Source organism: Peromyscus californicus, unplaced genomic scaffold (assembly GCF_007827085.1).
Source record: "Peromyscus californicus insignis strain IS unplaced genomic scaffold, ASM782708v3 Scaffold_5__1_contigs__length_169319896, whole genome shotgun sequence".
NCBI lineage: Eukaryota > Metazoa > Chordata > Mammalia > Rodentia > Cricetidae > Peromyscus > Peromyscus californicus.
Genome location: NW_026294573.1, coordinates 31495890 through 31514300, shown reverse-complemented (window position 1 = coordinate 31514300; position 18411 = coordinate 31495890). Strand labels below are relative to the sequence as shown.

The following is an 18411-nucleotide window of genomic DNA, read 5'->3' as shown; positions in this document are numbered from 1 at the left end:
TTTTTTTTTTTGAAAGCCTTTTGTCTTGGGGGCTTTTGCGGTTCCGTGCAAGTCGTCCCCCCCCTCGCGTCCCGCCTGCTCCAGCCTCTCCCGGCGCCGCTGGTGCCACCTGTGCGCTGCGGCGCGGGCCACGGCTCCTCGGAGCCCCTTTTTGTCCTGCAGTGGGTCCTGTAAGAAGTCCTCCTGGCGGGGCTCGGGGTGGTGGGGGGTGGGGAGATGAACGCTTGCGGCCAGCAGCTACCCCATGGCCTCCCTGTACGTGGGTGACCTGCACTCGGATGTCACCGAAGCCATGCTATATGAAAAGTTCAGTCCTGCGGGGCCTGTGCTCTCCATCCGGGTCTGCCGCGATATGATCACCCGCCGCTCTCTGGGTTATGCCTACGTCAACTTCCAGCAGCCAGCTGACGGTGAGTGGAAGCCGGGTCTACACGTTCGGGAGATCCCGGGGGGACCTTAGGGAGGTCCTGTGGGCGGAGGCCGCACTGGCAAGGGCTGGGGAGGAACCTGACAGCGTGTTGCCCGAGAGGCCATAACGGGGGTGGGCAAGAGGTAGTGGTTGAGAGCCGGGCATGTATGTGGTCATGACCCCGGCTTCCAGTCTTGCTTCCACCGCTTGCTAACCTGGTGACCTTGGGCTACTGGGTGGGGGTGGGGTGGAGTGGGGGTGGGGACTAGAGGAGATTGTAAATTGGGATCTGAATAAAGTGACTGGGCTGTTTCCCAGTGTGTCTAGTTCCATTCCACTCGAGCAGAAGTGGGTCTGTTGTAGACCCCGGCGTGGACTGGCGCTCCTCAGCGCGTTGAAACAGCACCCTCCAAAGGTGTGGGTTACAAAGCTGCCGGCCCTCCCCGCCCCTTAACCTGGACTGAGTCTTGATTCTTGTTGATTGGGGACGCCTTAGGGCAATGAGAAGCAAGCAGCCTTGAGCTTTGCTAGTGTCACCAGCAGCTTCCACCAGCTCACCTCACCCCCCCACCCCCCAGCACCTGTCGTTTGCCACACTTTTTCAGGGGACTTTCTTAGCGCTGGGTGAAGCTCTAGGCTGGGGAGAATGGTATGCCCGGGTGTTCCTGGCACCCTTTTTGAAGGAGGTAGGACCCTTGTGAAGGAAAAGAATTACATGGAGTTGTAACTCCCAGTGTGGTGTTCTGCCATCCCAGATGGAGCAGTGGATACCGCAGATAAACCCAGAAGAAACCCAATCAGAGCTGCACGTCACTCCAGATTAAAAGGAACAACTGCAGAGACCACTGATGGGGGAGGGGTGGGGACGGGACACAAGCCATGCTGTGGCAAAGGACCTCCAGGTCCCTATCTGTTCCATTTTCTTCACTGTCCACGAGGCAGAAACTCTCTTCTCCCAGGTTGTAGCTGAGACCAGGAAATTGGTCTAGATGACGATGGGTGTTTCTACTGTCAGTCCTTAGATGAGACTAGCACTAGTGCTTGGCTGGGAGGGTGTAAGGAGGAGGCTTGGCTTTGTTTTGGTGGGGGAGTAATGGGGTCCCTTAGCCTTGCCTGCTTTCTTCTGCACAGAAGTTGTGTCTCTTGGAGATAGCAGCAGAACCGTTGGTCAGTGTGTCTGCCAGCACATACCTCTGTCCGACTTCTCTCTGCTATAAATAAGCGCAGCCCATTTGTCGGCTTCCTGACTCCTGGTGTTGTCTGAAATAGATCAGGAATTGTGTTGGAATGGGCTCCTTTACTGCTAACATAATGCAGTGGTTTGAGTTTGCAAACCTAAGGGCAGGTTCCTACTGGCTTTCTGAACTTTCTGCTCTGCCCAGCCGCAGTCCCTCAACCCCGTGTAGATTTAACCCACATGCTATGGGAAGGGTTGAGAGGAAATCCTCTTGGCTGATTGGGTAGTTGAATTTGTTGAGCAGTTTTCCCCTTTCCTTGGCAGTGCTAGGGATTAAACCAGGTTCTCGGGTGTATTGGGCAGGCGCCCTACTGCTAGCCACATTGCTGGTCCTTGTCCTCCTTTGAAGTAAGAGGGGTGAGGTGAGAAATAATGGGCTTGCCTATGTTTGTGTTTGATTTTGAGGCAGGGTCTCTGTGTGGCCTGGAACTCCCTACTTAATGTAGACCAGGCTGGCCTTGAACACCGGCCTTCGTTGTGTGGCAAAACTTCTGGGGAGACAACACACACATCTGCTCACCCTAGATAAGAGCCCATGACAGACAGTGTAGATACCAGTGAAGTCCAACATGAGCCATGAGTTTTACTGGGGCTACTTGCAGGAATATGGATGTGACAGCCCACAAAGCTGGGAACCTGGAGCACACTGTACAGACCTCAGGCAGCCCAACAACAGGTTGGAGTGTGCTTTCTAGGTGCCTCAGTTGTCTGAAGATTTTCCAGACCACTTGGCTGGTTTCTTTCTTTCTTTCTTTCTTTCTTTTTCCCGAGATAGGGTTTCTCTGTGTGTAGCTTTGGAGCTTGTCCTGGTTCTTGCTCTGTAGAGCGGGCTGGCTTTGAACTCATAGAGATCTGCCTACCTCTGCGCTGCCGCCACCACCTGGCTAGGGTGGAATGTTTTAATTTGGGAGGAAATTTACACAACACTGCCAGGAATAAGCGTGGCATCCAGCTGCCCAGTTTGACTGTTTTGTGACTGGAGAGGGGAATCTCGTGGAACCCTGGCTGAACTTGAACTTGTTACCTTCCTGTGCTGAGGTTTACCTTTGGTCCTTCGCAGTGCCTCTGTGGTGCCTGGTGGGCTTGGTTGAGCAGCCCTCCAACCTACTAGAAGGAAAGGGCCACTGAATCCCTAGGATTCTGTAGAATTCTGATTAAACCTTTGAAAGGTCTAAGCACCTCAAGGCAGCAGGGCCTCTCTACTGTCTGTGCCTTCAGATAAAGGTGTGGCAGTTTACCCCGCCCCGGTAATGCTGAGAACACTTAGTTAAACGTGTGTGTGTGTGTGTGTGTGTGTGTGTGTGTGTGTGTGTGTGTGAATTTTTTGTACAAAAAAAGGCATGGCATGGTGGCATACTCTAAATCCCAGAGCTCAAACGGTGGCAGGGGGCTCTCTGAGTTCCATGGTCTATATGTGGGTTCCAGGACAGCCAGGTCTGTATAGAGAGACCCTGCCTCAAAAATAAACAGAAAATAAAGAAAACTGGGTGGAGTCTCTAGTTAAGTTTCTATTTACTAACGAGCCACTTGACTTAGTCACACTGAACATGACTTGGCTCCTCACCTGAGTCAAGGTTGGTGGGCAGCAAAGTCCTTTGTACATGAACTTAGTCCATGGTGAGGACCTTGGTGCCCTAAGGCGGTTTTGATGCCTTATTTTTTTTATTTTATTTTTTTATCAAGTATTAACAGTCCAGTGATTTTTTTTTTTTTTTTTTTGGAATGGTCACAGTCATCTTAGTTGATGTTTAGCATTCTTAATTAAAATGTGTTCCTCTTCTACAGCTGAGAGAGCCTTGGACACCATGAACTTTGATGTGATTAAGGGAAAACCAATCCGGATCATGTGGTCTCAGAGGGATCCCTCTCTGAGAAAGTCTGGTGTAGGGAATGTCTTCATCAAGAACCTGGACAAATCTATAGACAACAAGGCACTTTATGATACTTTTTCAGCCTTTGGAAACATCCTGTCCTGTAAGGTAAACATTGAATTATTTTAGCTAATTACTGGATCTTGAAAACAAGATAAATGCTTAGAATTGGAGACAATTGGGTATGATAATTTTTTAAATGCTGAAAGTAGAACATCGCCCTCTTCCTTTAGTCTTGGGGATTGAACTCAGGGCCTCATGCATGTAAAGCAAGTGTTCTACCACTGAATTGTTTTGTTGTTTGTTTTTGAGACAGGGTTTCTCTGTGTGGTTTTGGTGCCTGTTCTGGATCTTATGCTGTAGACCAGGCTGGCCTTGAACTCACAGAGATCCGCTGGGCTCTGCCTCCCAAGTGCTGGGATTAAAGGTGTGTGCCGCCGCCGCCGCCCAGCAAAGGTTATTTTTTATTAGCACATTTTAATGACAGGTAATGTTTCATTATGGAATTTTTATGCATATGCATAATAATCTTGATCATATCATATACCTATTGCTTTTCTCTTAGCTCACTCTCCATAATCCCATTCCTAGTTCTTAGCAGCCCAATGCTGTCGGGGGTGTGTGTGTGTGTGTGTGTGTGTGTACACACCCCCCAATGCATCTCATTAGGGTTGTTCACAACTCCCTCATTGTCACATAAAGCCTCTGAGATCAAGCACACTTTATCCCTAGCCCTCTTTACTTTTTATTTGAGACATCTCACCAAGTTGCCCAGTCAGGCCTTGAGCTTGTGATGGTCCTGAGTCTTGGCATCCTGAATAGCTGTTACCTGAGGTCTGCCATTAGGTTTGCCATTCACCAAGCTGGGTCCCACTATTCCAATGGAATCTTCCAGCCACAGCCCCATGTAACCTGAAGTTTTTTTTGTTTTGAGACAGGGATCCATATAGCTCAGCTTGGCTTTTGAACTTCTGATCTTCATGTCTCCAGCTCCCAAATGCTAAGATTACAAGTGTGTGCTACCACACCTAGTTGATATGGTACTGGGGGGTGAGCCCAGGGCTTGCATTCTGGGCTAGCATTCTGCCCAATGAGCTCCTGCCCCTGGCAGATACTTTTGTGTGCGTATTCTTCATTCCCCCTCCCCATATGTTGCCTACTTTGGAAGCTTGAACAGTTTTCATTTTGGATAAGGGAGAGGAGAGGACAGAAGCCCTTTGTTTCCAGGATCCCTTACTTAACCATCTTCGAGGCATTAGTTAACTGTATTCTGTAGTATCCTTCACATGGTGGCTGTTTACATATTCAACATGAGACTTGAATTCTTTTGTGGGCTTGGGAAACAGTTTGTCTTTCTGAGCACACTGGTTTGTACCCCAGATCTCTTGGGTTTTTTTGTTTTTGTTTTTTTCTCTTACTATTTTGTTGTGCTGATCACTGAAGCCAGGGCCTGGCCAGTACTATGTAGGTGCTCTGCTGAGCTACATTCTCCAGACTTCTCTCTAAGTTACTTTTTTATTTATGAACTAATTGTCTCACAATGTGCATGGAGGTCAGAGGATGATCAGCAAGAGTCAGTTTGATCCACTTTGTAGATCCCAGTGAATGAAGTTGGCTGTAGGCTTGGTGGTAAGCATCTTTACTCATTAAACTGCACACCATTGCGGGGTATAAACACACACACACATCTTTTTAATTTTTTTGTTTTGAGGCAGGGTCTCATAATCTAGGCTATGGGTAACCTTGAACCTCATCTGAGCTGTGGCCTATCCTTCCAAGTGCTGGTATTACAAGCATGTCACCACACTCAGCCAAAGCTAAAAAAAAAAATAATAGTAATAATAAAAGTGAATTTGGCCGGGCGGTGGTGGCGCACGCCTTTAATCCCAGCACTCGGGAGGCAGAGGCAGGCGGATCTGTGTGAGTTCGAGGCCAGCCTGGTCTACAGAGCGAGATCCAGGAGAGGCACAAAGCTATACAGAGAAACCCTGTCTCAAAACCAAAAAAAAAAAAGTGAATTTGAAAAAAAAAGCCTGGGCTCAGCAGGAAACTCATTTAGTAAATGCTTGCTGTACAAGAAAGGATGTGAGTTTGTCCACATAAAAAGTGGACATGGACTGGCCGGCCGGCCGGCCGGGCAGTGGTAGAGCACACCTTTAGCCCCAGCACTCGTGGGAAGCAGAGGCAGGCAGATCTCTGTGAGTTCGAGGCCAGCCTGGTCTACAGAGTGAGTTCCAGGACGGGCTACAAAGCTACACAGAGAAACGATGTCTCAAAACCAAAATAAATGAATAAATGGACATGGGAACTGGATGGCCGTGGTGCATGCCTTTAATCCCAGCACTTGGGAGGCAGAGCCAGGAATTCAAGGCCAGCCTGGTCTGCAGAGTGAGATCCAGGACAGGCACCAAAACTACACAGAGAAACCCTGTCCCGAAAACAACAAAACAAAACAACAAAAAGTAGACATGGGTGCATGCGTGTGTAATAATGTAAGCCAGTACTGGGGAGGCTGAAACAATTCTGGGCCTTGCATGTCAGCCGACCTGACCTGACCAGTGGGTTCCAGGCTGATGAGAGACCCTGTATCCATAAGACCCACCTGAGGATGGCCTAGCCTCCACAAACATGACTTGGGATAGAAGCAGGCTAACCATTTGTGAGGGGGGGACTCAGTGGGTGTTTGGTGCTGTGCCGAGTTACGTCACATTAGGTCCGGGCTGATGCGTGTGGCAGTGATGCTTAGGTGGTCGGCCTTTCTCTCCGCAGGTGGTCTGTGATGAGAACGGTTCTAAGGGTTATGCTTTTGTCCACTTCGAGACCCAAGAGGCTGCCGACAAGGCCATCGAGAAGATGAATGGCATGCTCCTCAATGACCGCAAAGTGTGAGTGTCCCAGTCTGGAGCGACAAGCATCGCATGAGCCAGCCATGGCCCCACCTCGGTATTAACCGGCACACACAAGGCGGCTGCTGGTTCTCTCGGCCCAAGTGTGGCCTGCTCCTACCTCTCCACTCCAGGGCTGGTGAGTCTCCCTGCCCGAGCCATGGCCGCCCTTCTGACTCGCCACGGTCGGCTCCCTGCCCGAGCCACGGCCTGCCTGCTGCCTCTCCCTTAAAGGCCTTCATCTGTGGGTTTTGAGCATCACAACTGGGGCTGGCTGGAAGACAGCTCTGGGCCCATCTGAGCAGGGGTCTTGGCCAGCGGCAGAGTGGAGAGGCCCTGGGCTGACCAGGAGCTAGTTACCAGCTGTGACCTTGGCTTTCCTTTCACTCAGGTCTGCCCATGGGTCTCTTGCTAGTTTTTGGCACCAAATTGTCTATCTAGTCCTTCCTTCCTCTGAGCTGCAACTCCATTTCACTGTATGCTTGAAAAAAAATCCATCCCTTTGCAGACACTGCAGTACATCTTGTCATTGCTGTGGGTTGGGGACAGAACTTACTTAGCTGACCCCTATGGGGAGAGGGAAATTACTGTTACATTTTTGCTATTATAAGCAACACTCATTTCTGTCCTTGGTGGTGTGGAATAGACAAGGCCGTGTTTCCGTCTGTGTGTCGGGTGTGGAGATGTTTTCCTGTTAGGGATACCATATCATGCAACAGGAAAGCAAAGGTTACCTCTCTGACGGCAGCGTTCGCTGCTAGACTAACCACTGTTAACAGTTTGGTTTGTATCCTTCCAGACATTTTCTATGCATTTACATAGATGCACAGAAATGAACGTTTTAAAAACATGGTCGTCAGGTTTCTTCACGAAGGCAGTGTGATGTGGTAGGCGTGGCCCTGGTCTGAACCAGGAGCCCTGGGACTGGTCCTTGCAGGATAGTCCTGCCTTTCTTTTTCTGCTGGGGACTTGGGGCATCTGAGCTTGTTCTCATGGCGGATGGGGTCCTCATGTGTTTTAACCTCTCCTGTCAGCCTTTAATCTGCATTCCTTTGGGCCCCTGGAAATCATGTTTTGTTCCTTCTGAGTAATCACTCCTCATGATTTCTTTGTAGGTTTGTGGGCAGATTCAAGTCTCGCAAAGAGCGTGAAGCTGAGCTTGGAGCCAAGGCCAAGGAATTCACCAATGTTTATATCAAAAACTTTGGGGAAGAAGTGGATGATGATAATCTGAAAGAGCTATTCAGCCAGTTTGGTAAGTTGAGGTCTGTGGCCCACATCTCTGTCCTCTTGTACTGGCAAGAAATAACCTGTGTTTACTTAAGAAACAGGACACTTATCTCAGGGTCATCCTAGCTCCTTCCGTTGTAAGTTACCTTAGATGCTTGGTTGAGTTTTAGACCAGGCGTGGTACCTCTTTCTTCCTCCAACCCATCTGGGCTCAGCCAGAGATTTATTTCCTTCAGCTGAGTTACTAGCAAGAAGTCTTCATGAGCTGTGTTAGAGACCCGTGTCACTAAGAGTTCTCTCCTTTGGTAATAGGTAAAACCTTAAGTGTCAAGGTGATGAGAGATCCCAGTGGGAAATCCAAAGGCTTCGGCTTTGTGAGTTACGAGAAACACGAGGATGCCAATAAGGTAAGAAGACTGGGAGGGTCGGGAAGAACCTGTGCATGGTAGAGCTGAGTTAGAGCGGGCTGCCTAGTGGTGGATGTGCACCTCTGTGCTCCACACATCAACACCGATGCAGGTCCACAGTTAGTGTATCTGCTACATCACCCAGCATTTGCTCATACCTGTCACCTCCTACTGTAGAAAGATTGGGACAGGTAGTTGTTCTCATTCTCGGGTAGAGAAGCTGAAGTCTCCAGAGTTGAGTGAGTGTGTTGGACTCTGAACCTGCGAAGGGGCCTGAAAAGCCTATAGAGCTAGATTAGATCATCAGTCGACTCACACCATCTGCCCATGTTTCTACAAATACTGGGTGTGGAGTCTTCTTTCTCTCTCTTGCCCTCTGCACTCAAATCTTTCCCAGTCCTGCTGCTTGGTGCCGGTCTGGGGACAGGCAGTGCTACAGCAGAGCAGAGGATATCCAGACGGGTCATTTCCATTTGTCCTGGGGCCTGTCTCTACAGCTCTGCCACATTCACTTCCTTCCTCCTGGGCAGGGAGGGCGTTTTGAAGTTGGAGCTGGGGCTGGGAATTAGGAACAAACATCTCTGAACTCCACAGTCAAAGATTAGTGGAGCAGGCTTTAGAGGCGGGATGAAGCAGATTGGCTTCTCTTGGTGTTCCTGGTCTCTGCTCTAGAAGAAGACAATGTCTCTGCACCTGCAGTAAAGACATCCATTTGCTTTCTAGGCTGTGGAAGAAATGAATGGAAAAGAAATGAGTGGGAAAACCATATTTGTAGGCCGTGCACAGAAAAAAGTAGAACGTCAGGCTGAACTAAAACGGAAGTTTGAGCAGCTGAAGCAGGAGCGAATTAGTCGGTACCAGGTGAGGTGTTTGCAAAGTGCCCGTCTGCAGTGTTTTAGACTTCTCTTTGGGGGACTTAGCATCTGTACTTAACTCTCTGCAAAGATCAGGTGTAAAGGTTATGACCTCCCAGGTGTGATAGTCATTGCTGAACAGGGAGTGATTCCAGCCTCTGTGTTCTGAAAGTGTCTACTTACTGCTCTTTGCTGTGTGGGTTCTTAAACTGATGCCCCCTTTGGAGTGGTAGGTAGCTGAAAGAACCCTGGAGGGTGAGTGAGTGGCCAGAGCAGCTGTGGAGAAGGTGATGTGGCTGCATTGATGGATGGCCCTGGCGGTTTTAGGGAAGGAGTTGCTCAGCCTGGGCTTGTATCAGAATCCCCTGCTGCTGCTGTCCTTTTTCTTTTGAGACAGTGTGGCCTGCAGGAGGTCACAATGTAGCCTAGGCTGACCTTGAACTCCCAGAAATTCTCTCTCAATACATGCTGGGCCCCAACTTGAGTTCTGGGTTTTGTTTGGTTTTGTGTTTTTTTGAGCTAGGGTCTTGCTGTGTAGCCTAGGCTGGCCTCAAACACCAAGTAGCCCACCCACCTCCCCGCTCCCTCCCCCGAGTGCTGGGGTTACAGGCAAGGGTTTTGGGGGCATTTTGTTTTGTTTCATTTTTTTTGAGACAGGTTTTCTGTGTAGTCCTAGCTGGCCTGGAACCAGGCTGGCCTCGAACTCAGAGATCTGTCTGCCTCTGCCTCCCGAGTGCTGGGATTAAAGGCGTGCATTACCAAATTACTTTTAATTTGACAGGGTTTTAATTTGACAGGTTCCCAAGCATGTTGTGGGCCCCACACTTGGGAAGTGGCTTTGTGTACAGGTGTAATTAACAATGATCCCTCCCCAGGGAGTGAATCTCTACATTAAGAACTTGGATGACACCATTGACGATGAGAAACTGAGGAAAGAGTTTTCTCCTTTTGGCTCCATCACCAGCGCTAAGGTAACAGTGAGAGAGTGGGTTTGGAAACAGAACATTCAGTTGTTGGGCTCTTGATGGTAGTTGGTTGTGTTGGTGGTCCTGAGTACAATGTTGTGCCAGCATATTCCTCCCGAGAGTCATGCTCTGGAGCAGTAGGTGTGTGTTCTCTACTCGCACTGGAGCCTGGAGTCTGCCCCAGGTCCTCCCTGTAGCCCCCTGCACTCAAATCTTTCCCGGTCCTGCTGCTTGGTGCCGGTCTGGGGACAGGCAGTGCTACAGCAGAGCAGAGGATATCCAGACGGGTCATTTCCATTTGTCCTGGGGCCTGTCTCTACAGCTCTGCCACACTCACTTCCTTCCTCCTGGGCATCGAGGGCGTTTTGACAGTTAACAGGTTCCATGTGAACTTTGGACAAGAAAGAGTGGCTGGGTAGCCATGGATCTGTCCTTGGCACTTAGGGAATGTGACAGACTGGTGTCTAGAATGTGCATGGCCTGACACAAGATGCTGCTTGGTAGAGGGGCAACAGTTACCACTGGTAGTGAGAAAGGAGGCCGGGTGGCTAAGTAGGATTCTGTGGCCCTGCCCTGGCCCTTAGTTTAGTGTAAGTTGCTCCCAGGGTAGGGACATTGTACAAAGGATGTTACCATTTGTATTGGGATGGTTTTAATTTTTTGTTTTGAGATAGGATCTCACTACGTAGATCAGACTGGCCTCGAACTCACAGACATCTGCCTGCCTTTGTCTTCCTGAGTGCTGGGATTAAGGTGTGCACTGCCACACCCAGCTGGGGATGTTGTATTTAAGCGATAGCCCTTTCAGGGTGCTGGTAAAAGGAACCTTGGAGGGTGTGAATGATGAGCCACAGCAGTTGTGGAGGTGACATGTGACAGCTTTGGTCCTGGCAAACTCTGGTTTTTTATTTCCTCTTGGTTTCACTCACTTGACTGGCCTGTGGGAGAGTTCTCCTGCAGCAAGCAAAGCTCTAGACCCTGGTGTCCCTGGTGCCATTTTCAAGATGATGGCAGGGCACTGTTTCCTGGGTAGAACATTGTTGACTTTGGGCTGATGGTGCCGACACACGAGACTCGGAAAGCGCTGAGCATCCTTTCAGGAAAGGGAAAGACAGGAGTGGTGGCTGAGACAGACTGCACGGATCAGCGCTGCATGCTGTCTGTGTTCAGAGATGTTTGTCTTACAGTTGTGGAAAGCCAGGCTGAGGGCATGTAAGACTGGGTTCCCTGTCCTCGGGTGGCTGCCTCCCACCGGACTATGGTGGCAGCCATCGGTGACCTGGGAAAACTGAGAACCACGCTGGAGTTTGGAGAGGGTTTCACAGCTTCCTGCCTCTCCTGAGTGTGGCTCTCCGCAGAGCCCAGGGTGGGAGGGGTAGGCTCGTGGTGGCTGTGCTGTCCTCAACGTCAGCTGCTCTCTTCGTAGGTGATGCTAGAAGATGGAAGGAGCAAAGGGTTTGGCTTTGTCTGCTTCTCCTCTCCGGAAGAGGCCACCAAAGCAGTCACGGAGATGAACGGGCGAATTGTGGGCTCTAAGCCGCTGTACGTTGCCCTGGCCCAGAGGAAGGAAGAGCGGAAGGCCCACCTGACCAACCAGTACATGCAGCGGGTGGCCGGCATGAGGGCGCTCCCTGCCAGTGCCATCTTAAATCAGTTCCAGCCTGCGGCCGGCGGCTACTTTGTGCCAGCGGTTCCACAGGTGTGTGCCAGGAGACCGACGGCTGTGGGGGGAGTTGGGGATGCTGGTGTTCAAGTATAAGGAATTAACCTGTGGTCACTCCATCCATGGCCTCAGAGAGAGTAAAACTGCCCGCTCACCAATCCTTCGGCTTTCACCCAAATCATTAGCCTGGGGCTTAGTAGTAAGGCAAGGGAGTCAGGACTGGTGTGGGTTCAGGTTCTCAGGATTTGGGTGCTCTTCTCCCTTCCAGGCTCAGGGCAGACCTCCATATTACACACCTAACCAGCTAGCACAGATGAGGCCTAATCCACGCTGGCAGCAAGGCGGGAGACCTCAAGGTAGGTAGCGGGAAGGAAGAAAGCAGGGCTTCCCTCTTCAGGGTACGCCTGTCCAGTTCCTGCCTCAGGGCCCAACCTCTGGCTTGTCAGTGACTTGCTCTCTCTTCGCCAGGCTTCCAAGGAATGCCAAGTGCTATCCGGCAGTCTGGGCCTCGTCCAGCTCTTCGCCATCTGGCTCCAACTGGTAATGCTCCGGCCTCTCGTGGCCTTCCTACTTCCACTCAGAGAGTCGGTGAGCAAACTGGCCTGTAGGAGCGTGGCCGGGGAGGAGGGAGTCAGGATGACTAGCTCTGCTCTGGCTTGTCAGTCTGGGACTCATTTTCCTAAGTTCTGGTTCTGTCTCAGGCTGTGTGCTTAGGCAGATTCTTCATTCAGGAGCAGCGACGAAGTGAGTCCTGGGTGTGTTGGTTACTTTGAACATCCTTTGCTCATCGGTGGCATGTGAAGGGTTAACCAGAGTATTCCATTTGGATCACTGTACAGACAGCCTGCTGTTGAGGGGTCGGGGGAGAAGGAGCCGTTTAGAGTATGTCATGTTCTAAATGTGCAAAGACTTGAATGGTCCTTTGGCTCTGTGAGAGACGTGTGTTGGAAATTCTTCTTCCGTGGGACGTGGCCAGTTGGACATCCGCTGCCAACACTGATGTGCGTTTGCTGGTCTGTTGTAGGGTCTGAGTGCCCGGACCGCTTGGCTATGGACTTTGGTGGGGCTGGTGCCGCCCAGCAAGGGCTGACTGACAGCTGCCAGTCTGGAGGTGGTATTGGCTGCACACAGAAGGGGGAAAGCTGGGATTTGACGGGCCTTTGCCCAGGCTGACGGCTTTACTTATGCATGTTCTTCCCACAAGGTGTTCCTGCCGCTGTGCCAAGCCTTGCACCTCGCGCCGCTGCCCGCCGCGGTTGCTGCTGCTCCCAGGGCTGTGGCTCCGTACAAATACGCCTCCAGTGTCCGCAGCCCTCACCCTGCCATTCAGCCACTGCAGGTGAGGCCCGGCACAGCCACGGCCGCCTTGGTCCTGTCTGTGCTCAGGTTTAAAGGTGCCGTGACTTGATCCCTTCCTCACCAGGTGTGACACGCCTGCCCTGTCTCTCCCGTGTGGTGATTGCTCTCAGGCACTGGCCCTGAGGGCAACAGGCTTAAGCCTTCTGATTAGTAACAGTCCAGAAATACCAAGAAGCAGCTGGTGCTTCCTGTCCCTTGATATTCTTCTGCCTGTCTCAGCTCTGTGAGCCCTGGCGTCACGTTCACACCCAGTGGCCTAATTGATCCTTGCTGTTTTGCAAGTTAACGTGGAATATAAAGGCAGTTAATAACCTCTAACTTAGAAGTAAAACTCAGCTTCAGGGGCTAGGGGCATGGCTCAGTTAGCAGTCTTTACAAGGCTTTACAAGACCAGACTTTGCTGAGTTCAGATCCCAAGCACACATGTAAAGGCTGGGCACTCTGGTGTCCCCAGTGCTGTGGGACTAGAGACAGACAAACTGTTGGACTTGTAGGCTAGCCGGTATACCGTAGTAGTGAGCTAGGCTATGAGAAAGACCATGTCTTCAAATAAGGTGGCAAGCATTAGACCTCTTACTTTCACCCCGGCACATGCCGTGTATACACAGAGAAGGCTGGGCGGGTGGTCCATCTTTGTCAGTATGGGGGAGGCAAAAGCAGGGTAGAAAAAGATTCCAGACCATCTCAGGAAGCTTAGTGGGGTGGGTGGTGCCGAGGAACAAGACCCTAGGTTGACCTTGGCCTCTATACACACAAACACCCAAAAGAAAAGGCTTCACAGAGTGTTGGGAGCTTCTGCTGCCTAAGCTGTTTATTTCCACTGAGTGTAAGCCAAGGTACAGCCAGTTTGTTTCCGTGCTTGGCAGTGGTTTGCTGGGCCTGGGCCTTGCTTGCACAGACAGCTTCAGGAGTGTGAGCTGCTTTGTGGATTCTTGTGTCTTCTTTCTCCACGATCTCCATCTAAAGTGGGGATGGATTTCTTGGAACTTGGTGCTAATATGGGAGTTGTCCTTCACCTGTAAGGCCTCTTAGGACTCTGAGCAGTGTTACTGTTGTATGTTAATAATCCTCGAGGAATTGCAAGTGTGTGTGTGTGTGTGTGTGTGTGTGTGTGTGTGTGTGTGTGTGTGTGTGTATGTGTGTATGTGTGTGTATGTGTGTATAAATAAAATCTGGTCCAGGCCCCAGTGCTGTAGGAAAAAAAACTAGCCAGGATGTTGGCGTAGCCTGTAATCCTGGTGCTGGGGCGGTAGGGAGAGGCAAGAGGAAGGATTAGGAATTGAAGGTCAGCACTTAGCTACATACATGAGTTCAAGGCCAGCCTAGGTTAGAGACTAAATGGAAAACCAAAACTTCCGGGAAGGAGAGTTGAGGTGTATTAAGGGATGTTTTGATTCTCTCTCCTGTCTCTATTTGTACTGGATTAACTAACGTGGAGGAAACTTAGAGGAGAAGGATCCGTGAATACTTTCCTGTGAAATTGGCACATGCTTATAATTCCGGCCCTTGGGAGTTGGGGGTGAGGGATCAAGAATTCAAGACCATCCAGGACCACGTGAAAGACACAAAATTATGTTCCCTGTGGCCTGACTTTTACTGCAAGGCTTGAATTAGGCAAGTGGAGCCCTAGCGAATGCTCACCCAGCATAGTAGGTTTGCTTGGTCAGAGAACTGACTTCTGATAGCTTGCCATTCCAGGGTAGTTTCTGTGCTCCATGTTGTTCTGTCCCTTGCTGTCTGTCCTTCAGTTCCCCCAAGGACAAGATTAGTTCTCTAAGCACAAGATAGCCACCTCTATTCATTCCTCCTTTTTCTACTCGGGGACATGTTTTAGATGTTTAGCTTGCTTGTCTTCCGAAGTGCTAACCCCGCTGCCTGTCCTGATTCACAGGCACCACAGCCTGCAGTTCATGTCCAGGGGCAGGAGCCGCTGACTGCCTCGATGCTGGCTGCAGCACCCCCCCAGGAACAGAAGCAGATGCTGGGTAAGTGTCCCGGGCTGCAGAAGAGGGCGGGGAGCCTGGTTGGTGCCATCTGTGTTCACTGGGGTTGGTGGTGATGATGACCGTTCTGCCCACAGGGGAGCGTTTGTTCCCACTCATCCAAACAATGCATTCAAATCTGGCTGGAAAGATCACAGGGATGCTGCTGGAAATCGACAACTCGGAGCTGCTCCACATGCTGGAGTCCCCCGAGTCTCTCCGGTCCAAGGTGAGCAGGCCCTGTGGCATTCAGGGCTCAGCTTCAGGGAATGGGGGTGGGGGCCTTAGAGAGAATGCTGGCTTCTGGTCTGTTTTGGCAAAGGTCTGTTGCCCCTGTGACCCTCTCAGTGCCTCTTGTGGGATGTGGGCTGCTGCCGAAGTGTCAGCTGTCCAGCACCAGGGGAAGCCAGGGACCCTACTCATCCACTGGGTCTGGGTGCCGGGGAGAGACAGGCGCTCTCCTCCGTCACTGGGCACCTGGGGTCTTTGACAGGTGGATGAAGCTGTGGCAGTCCTGCAGGCTCATCATGCCAAGAAAGAAGCCGCCCAGAAGGTGGGCACTGCTGCTGCTGCTGCTGCTACCTCTTAGACAAGGAAAAAGTATGTTGGACAGTTGTTTTTTTGTTTGTTTGGTTTTCCAGATAGGGTCTCACCATATGCCGCAGGATGCCCCTAAATTCACTCCGCCTCCAGAATGCTAGCTGACATTAGAGGCAGAACTTAGCATCTGCCTGTAGTCCCAGTGCTCATGTGAGCAACACAGAAGGTTCTTGGCCATGCACCCATAACAGTAGTCTCCTTCAAGAGCGCCTGATCACACATGGCTGATCAAGGCCCAGTGCCTCCCACCTCATAAAAATGAATAACCTTACTGGCCTGAAATAGTGACAGAAAGAAACCGTTCTCGTGCTCATAATTACATCGTAAGAGCTGCCTGCTGTCTGTACACAACTTGTAGCCTGGCCTGAGGTTGGTGTGGTGTGTTCACTGCTCTGGGAGTGCATCAGGTCTAGGGGAGAAGGGGCACCCCTGACTTCTGAGAGAGAGCTGTGGCCTCGGCCTGCAAGAGTTTATAAGAGAGTGGCCAGGCCTAGTGGGCTCCTTTACACGGAAAGGAGTGATGGGCAAAGGCAGAGGGTTGAGGTCAGGGCTATGTGGGGGCAGCTGATGCTAACTGCGAAACTGGGCCTTTCACATGCTTGCTTATTTCTGTTGGTGCTTCTCTTTTAGGAGTCAAAAGCCAAATAACCCCTCCTGGCATTCAGCTAAGGTTTGAAGACTTCCTAGTTTGTCGTGGACCTCCACAACAAGAACTACAAGTTGCAAATTCAATAGGTCATTTTGTATCAAAAGGTCAATTATGAGGCACCTAGAATTTTTCAATTATAAGAATATATTCTCTGGGTTCTGCTATGGCCCGGGTGATAACTTTTTTTTTTTCTATTGGGGGGTTCTGATTTTTTTCCCCTCCCAGAAATTGGTTTTGATGTACCCAAGACTTAAGTTTCTCAATAAAGAAAAGAAAATATAAAACTGGCTGTTACTTGTGTGCTTTCTTCCATAATTTGGGGCTTTTGCTGGAAGTACCGTTAGGTTCTGAATGGAGCAAGTGCACTTATTTTTCATTATTTTTTAGGAGAATAGGGTTATAGCAAGGATAGAGTAAGTTAAATGTTGGCTGGAATGGAGCTTTCCTGACACGTATCAATCCCTGGACTCAGTCTTTTTTTCTGTACATGAATATAATCAGGTTTTATGTATATATTTTTATGTATATATGTACATAAAGGACGGTTCTTTTTACTCTGCACTAGTTGAGGAAACAACATTATGCCCCATTTATTCCTCAATACTTAATTTATTTTTCTTTGGTTTTTCGAGCTGGTTTCTCTGTGTGGTTTTGGTACCTGTCCTAGATCTCTGTAGATAAGACTGGCTTCGAACTCACAGAGATCCGCCTGGCTCTGCCTCCTTAGTGCTGGGATCAAAGGGGTGTGCCACTGCCACCCAGCTTTTAATTTTAAAGTTTTAGTTTTCCTGTGTCGGCCTGGCTGACCTCAACTCACTGCCTCTTTCTGAATGCTAGGATGAAAGGTGTGGGTAATGATGCCCAGCTTTGCTGTTTTCTAGAAAACAAGTACAAAACTCCGAGGAACCACACTGTCCTGGCCATTGAGAGTCCTGTGACAGTGACTTGGGTGGTTTTCCTCCTGGGCTGAGGATTCCAGCTGATGCTGGTCGGTGTGTGTGTCTCGAGTCCCCGTCATTTGAAGCCGGGTTCCCAAGTGTCTGTTGTCCTGTTTGAAGGAAACAGGCTGGGGCTTAAGCTGTCCTCTGAGCGCTGCAGACAGGTGCTCCCTCCTGATGACAGCCAAGTCCCTGTTCTGGCAGGAACACTGCAGACAGACAGTGTGGCCTGTGAGGAAGTACATGGAGTGGACTCAAACACCTGCCATCACTCGGGTAAGGCAAAGTCAGGTTTCATTTTTGAGGTGGTTTTTGTTGTTTTTGCCTCACAAGGTCTCACTGTTGTAACCTCGAACTTGAGATTCTAGTCTCGGCTTGTCTGAATACTGAGGTCACAAGGCCTATGCCATGCTTGGCTTTTTGTTTTGTTGTTAATAATTTTGAGACAGGGTCTCATTGGGTAGCCCTGGTTGACATGGAACTGAACTCTCCATAGAACAGCCTGGCCTGGAATTCACTGTCCTTGAATGCTGGGATCAAAGGTATGAGCCGCTATGCCTTTCTTAAAAAAAAACTGCATCTGCTGGTGAAAACCAGGGTAGAGAGTTGCCTGGATGGTTAAGATCACTTGTTGCACTTGAGGACCTGGGTTTGAGTCCCAGCACCCACATGGGGCCTCACCACCTTCTGTAATTCTGGTTCTGGAGATCCATCATCTGGCCTCAGGACACCAGGCAGACATACGTGCAGTCAGAACACGGGTACACGTATTTAAAATCAAGATGAAAGCCATGCTAAGGATTGTACATGGAACTGCTGCCCCTTCTCCCCATCGCTCATGTTAAAACCGGTTTATTTTCCCGTCACTGGAACAAAATACCCAACAGGAGCACCTCCAGGGAGGAAGTGGCGGAGCAGCAGCCGATGGTCAGAGCACTGAGCCAGCAGGGCAGACATCACCTTCAAAGCCCACCTGAGTGACTCAGGTGTGCCTGAGCCCCCATACCACAAAGATTCCCCCACCTCCCAGAACAGTGCCCTTAGCTGAGGAACACACTTTCAGAACCTGAATGTGGGGTGGGAAAACTTCCAGTTCAAACCATAACAACCAATTCTGGCAAATCCTTGGGGTTTTCTGTTTTTGTTTTTTTTTTTTTTCAGATACAAATAGAAACATGTCCTTATTTATCCTCTAGTCTTGCTTAAAACCTAAAATATTCTGAAAGATAGTCTTTTCTCACTTTGCTTTATCCGTGTAGCAGCCTCTGGAATTCAGTCCACAGCAGGTCCTGGACGTCTTCCCTTTTCCTAGTCCACGGGTAGACTGGCCGTCATCGGTTCGGCCAGGGCCCTGTGCATGGT

The 18411-nt window shown here is 50.2% G+C and overlaps 1 protein-coding gene and 2 non-coding genes across 3 annotated transcripts; all 3 read left to right on the top strand.

The window, feature by feature from the left end:
• Window positions 1-231: 231 nt before the first annotated feature.
• On the top strand, window positions 232-16398 carry Pabpc4 (poly(A) binding protein cytoplasmic 4). The gene is given in 17 exon segments (XM_052717478.1): window positions 232-410; window positions 3432-3625; window positions 6287-6402; window positions 7518-7657; window positions 7945-8039; window positions 8763-8900; window positions 9769-9864; window positions 11285-11557; window positions 11790-11877; window positions 11990-12061; window positions 12546-12632; window positions 12726-12769; window positions 12771-12860; window positions 14772-14865; window positions 14961-15091; window positions 15356-15462; window positions 16093-16398. Coding segments are annotated over 16 exon segments (1920 nt in total). The 5' UTR covers window positions 232-244; the 3' UTR covers window positions 15452-15462; window positions 16093-16398.
• Window positions 8418-8549, top strand: LOC128098077 (small nucleolar RNA SNORA55). The gene has a single exon (XR_008214109.1). It is a non-coding gene; the product is annotated as a small nucleolar RNA SNORA55 (small nucleolar RNA).
• Window positions 10062-10193, top strand: LOC128098078 (small nucleolar RNA SNORA55). The gene has a single exon (XR_008214110.1). It is a non-coding gene; the product is annotated as a small nucleolar RNA SNORA55 (small nucleolar RNA).
• Window positions 16399-18411: the final 2013 nt, after the last annotated feature.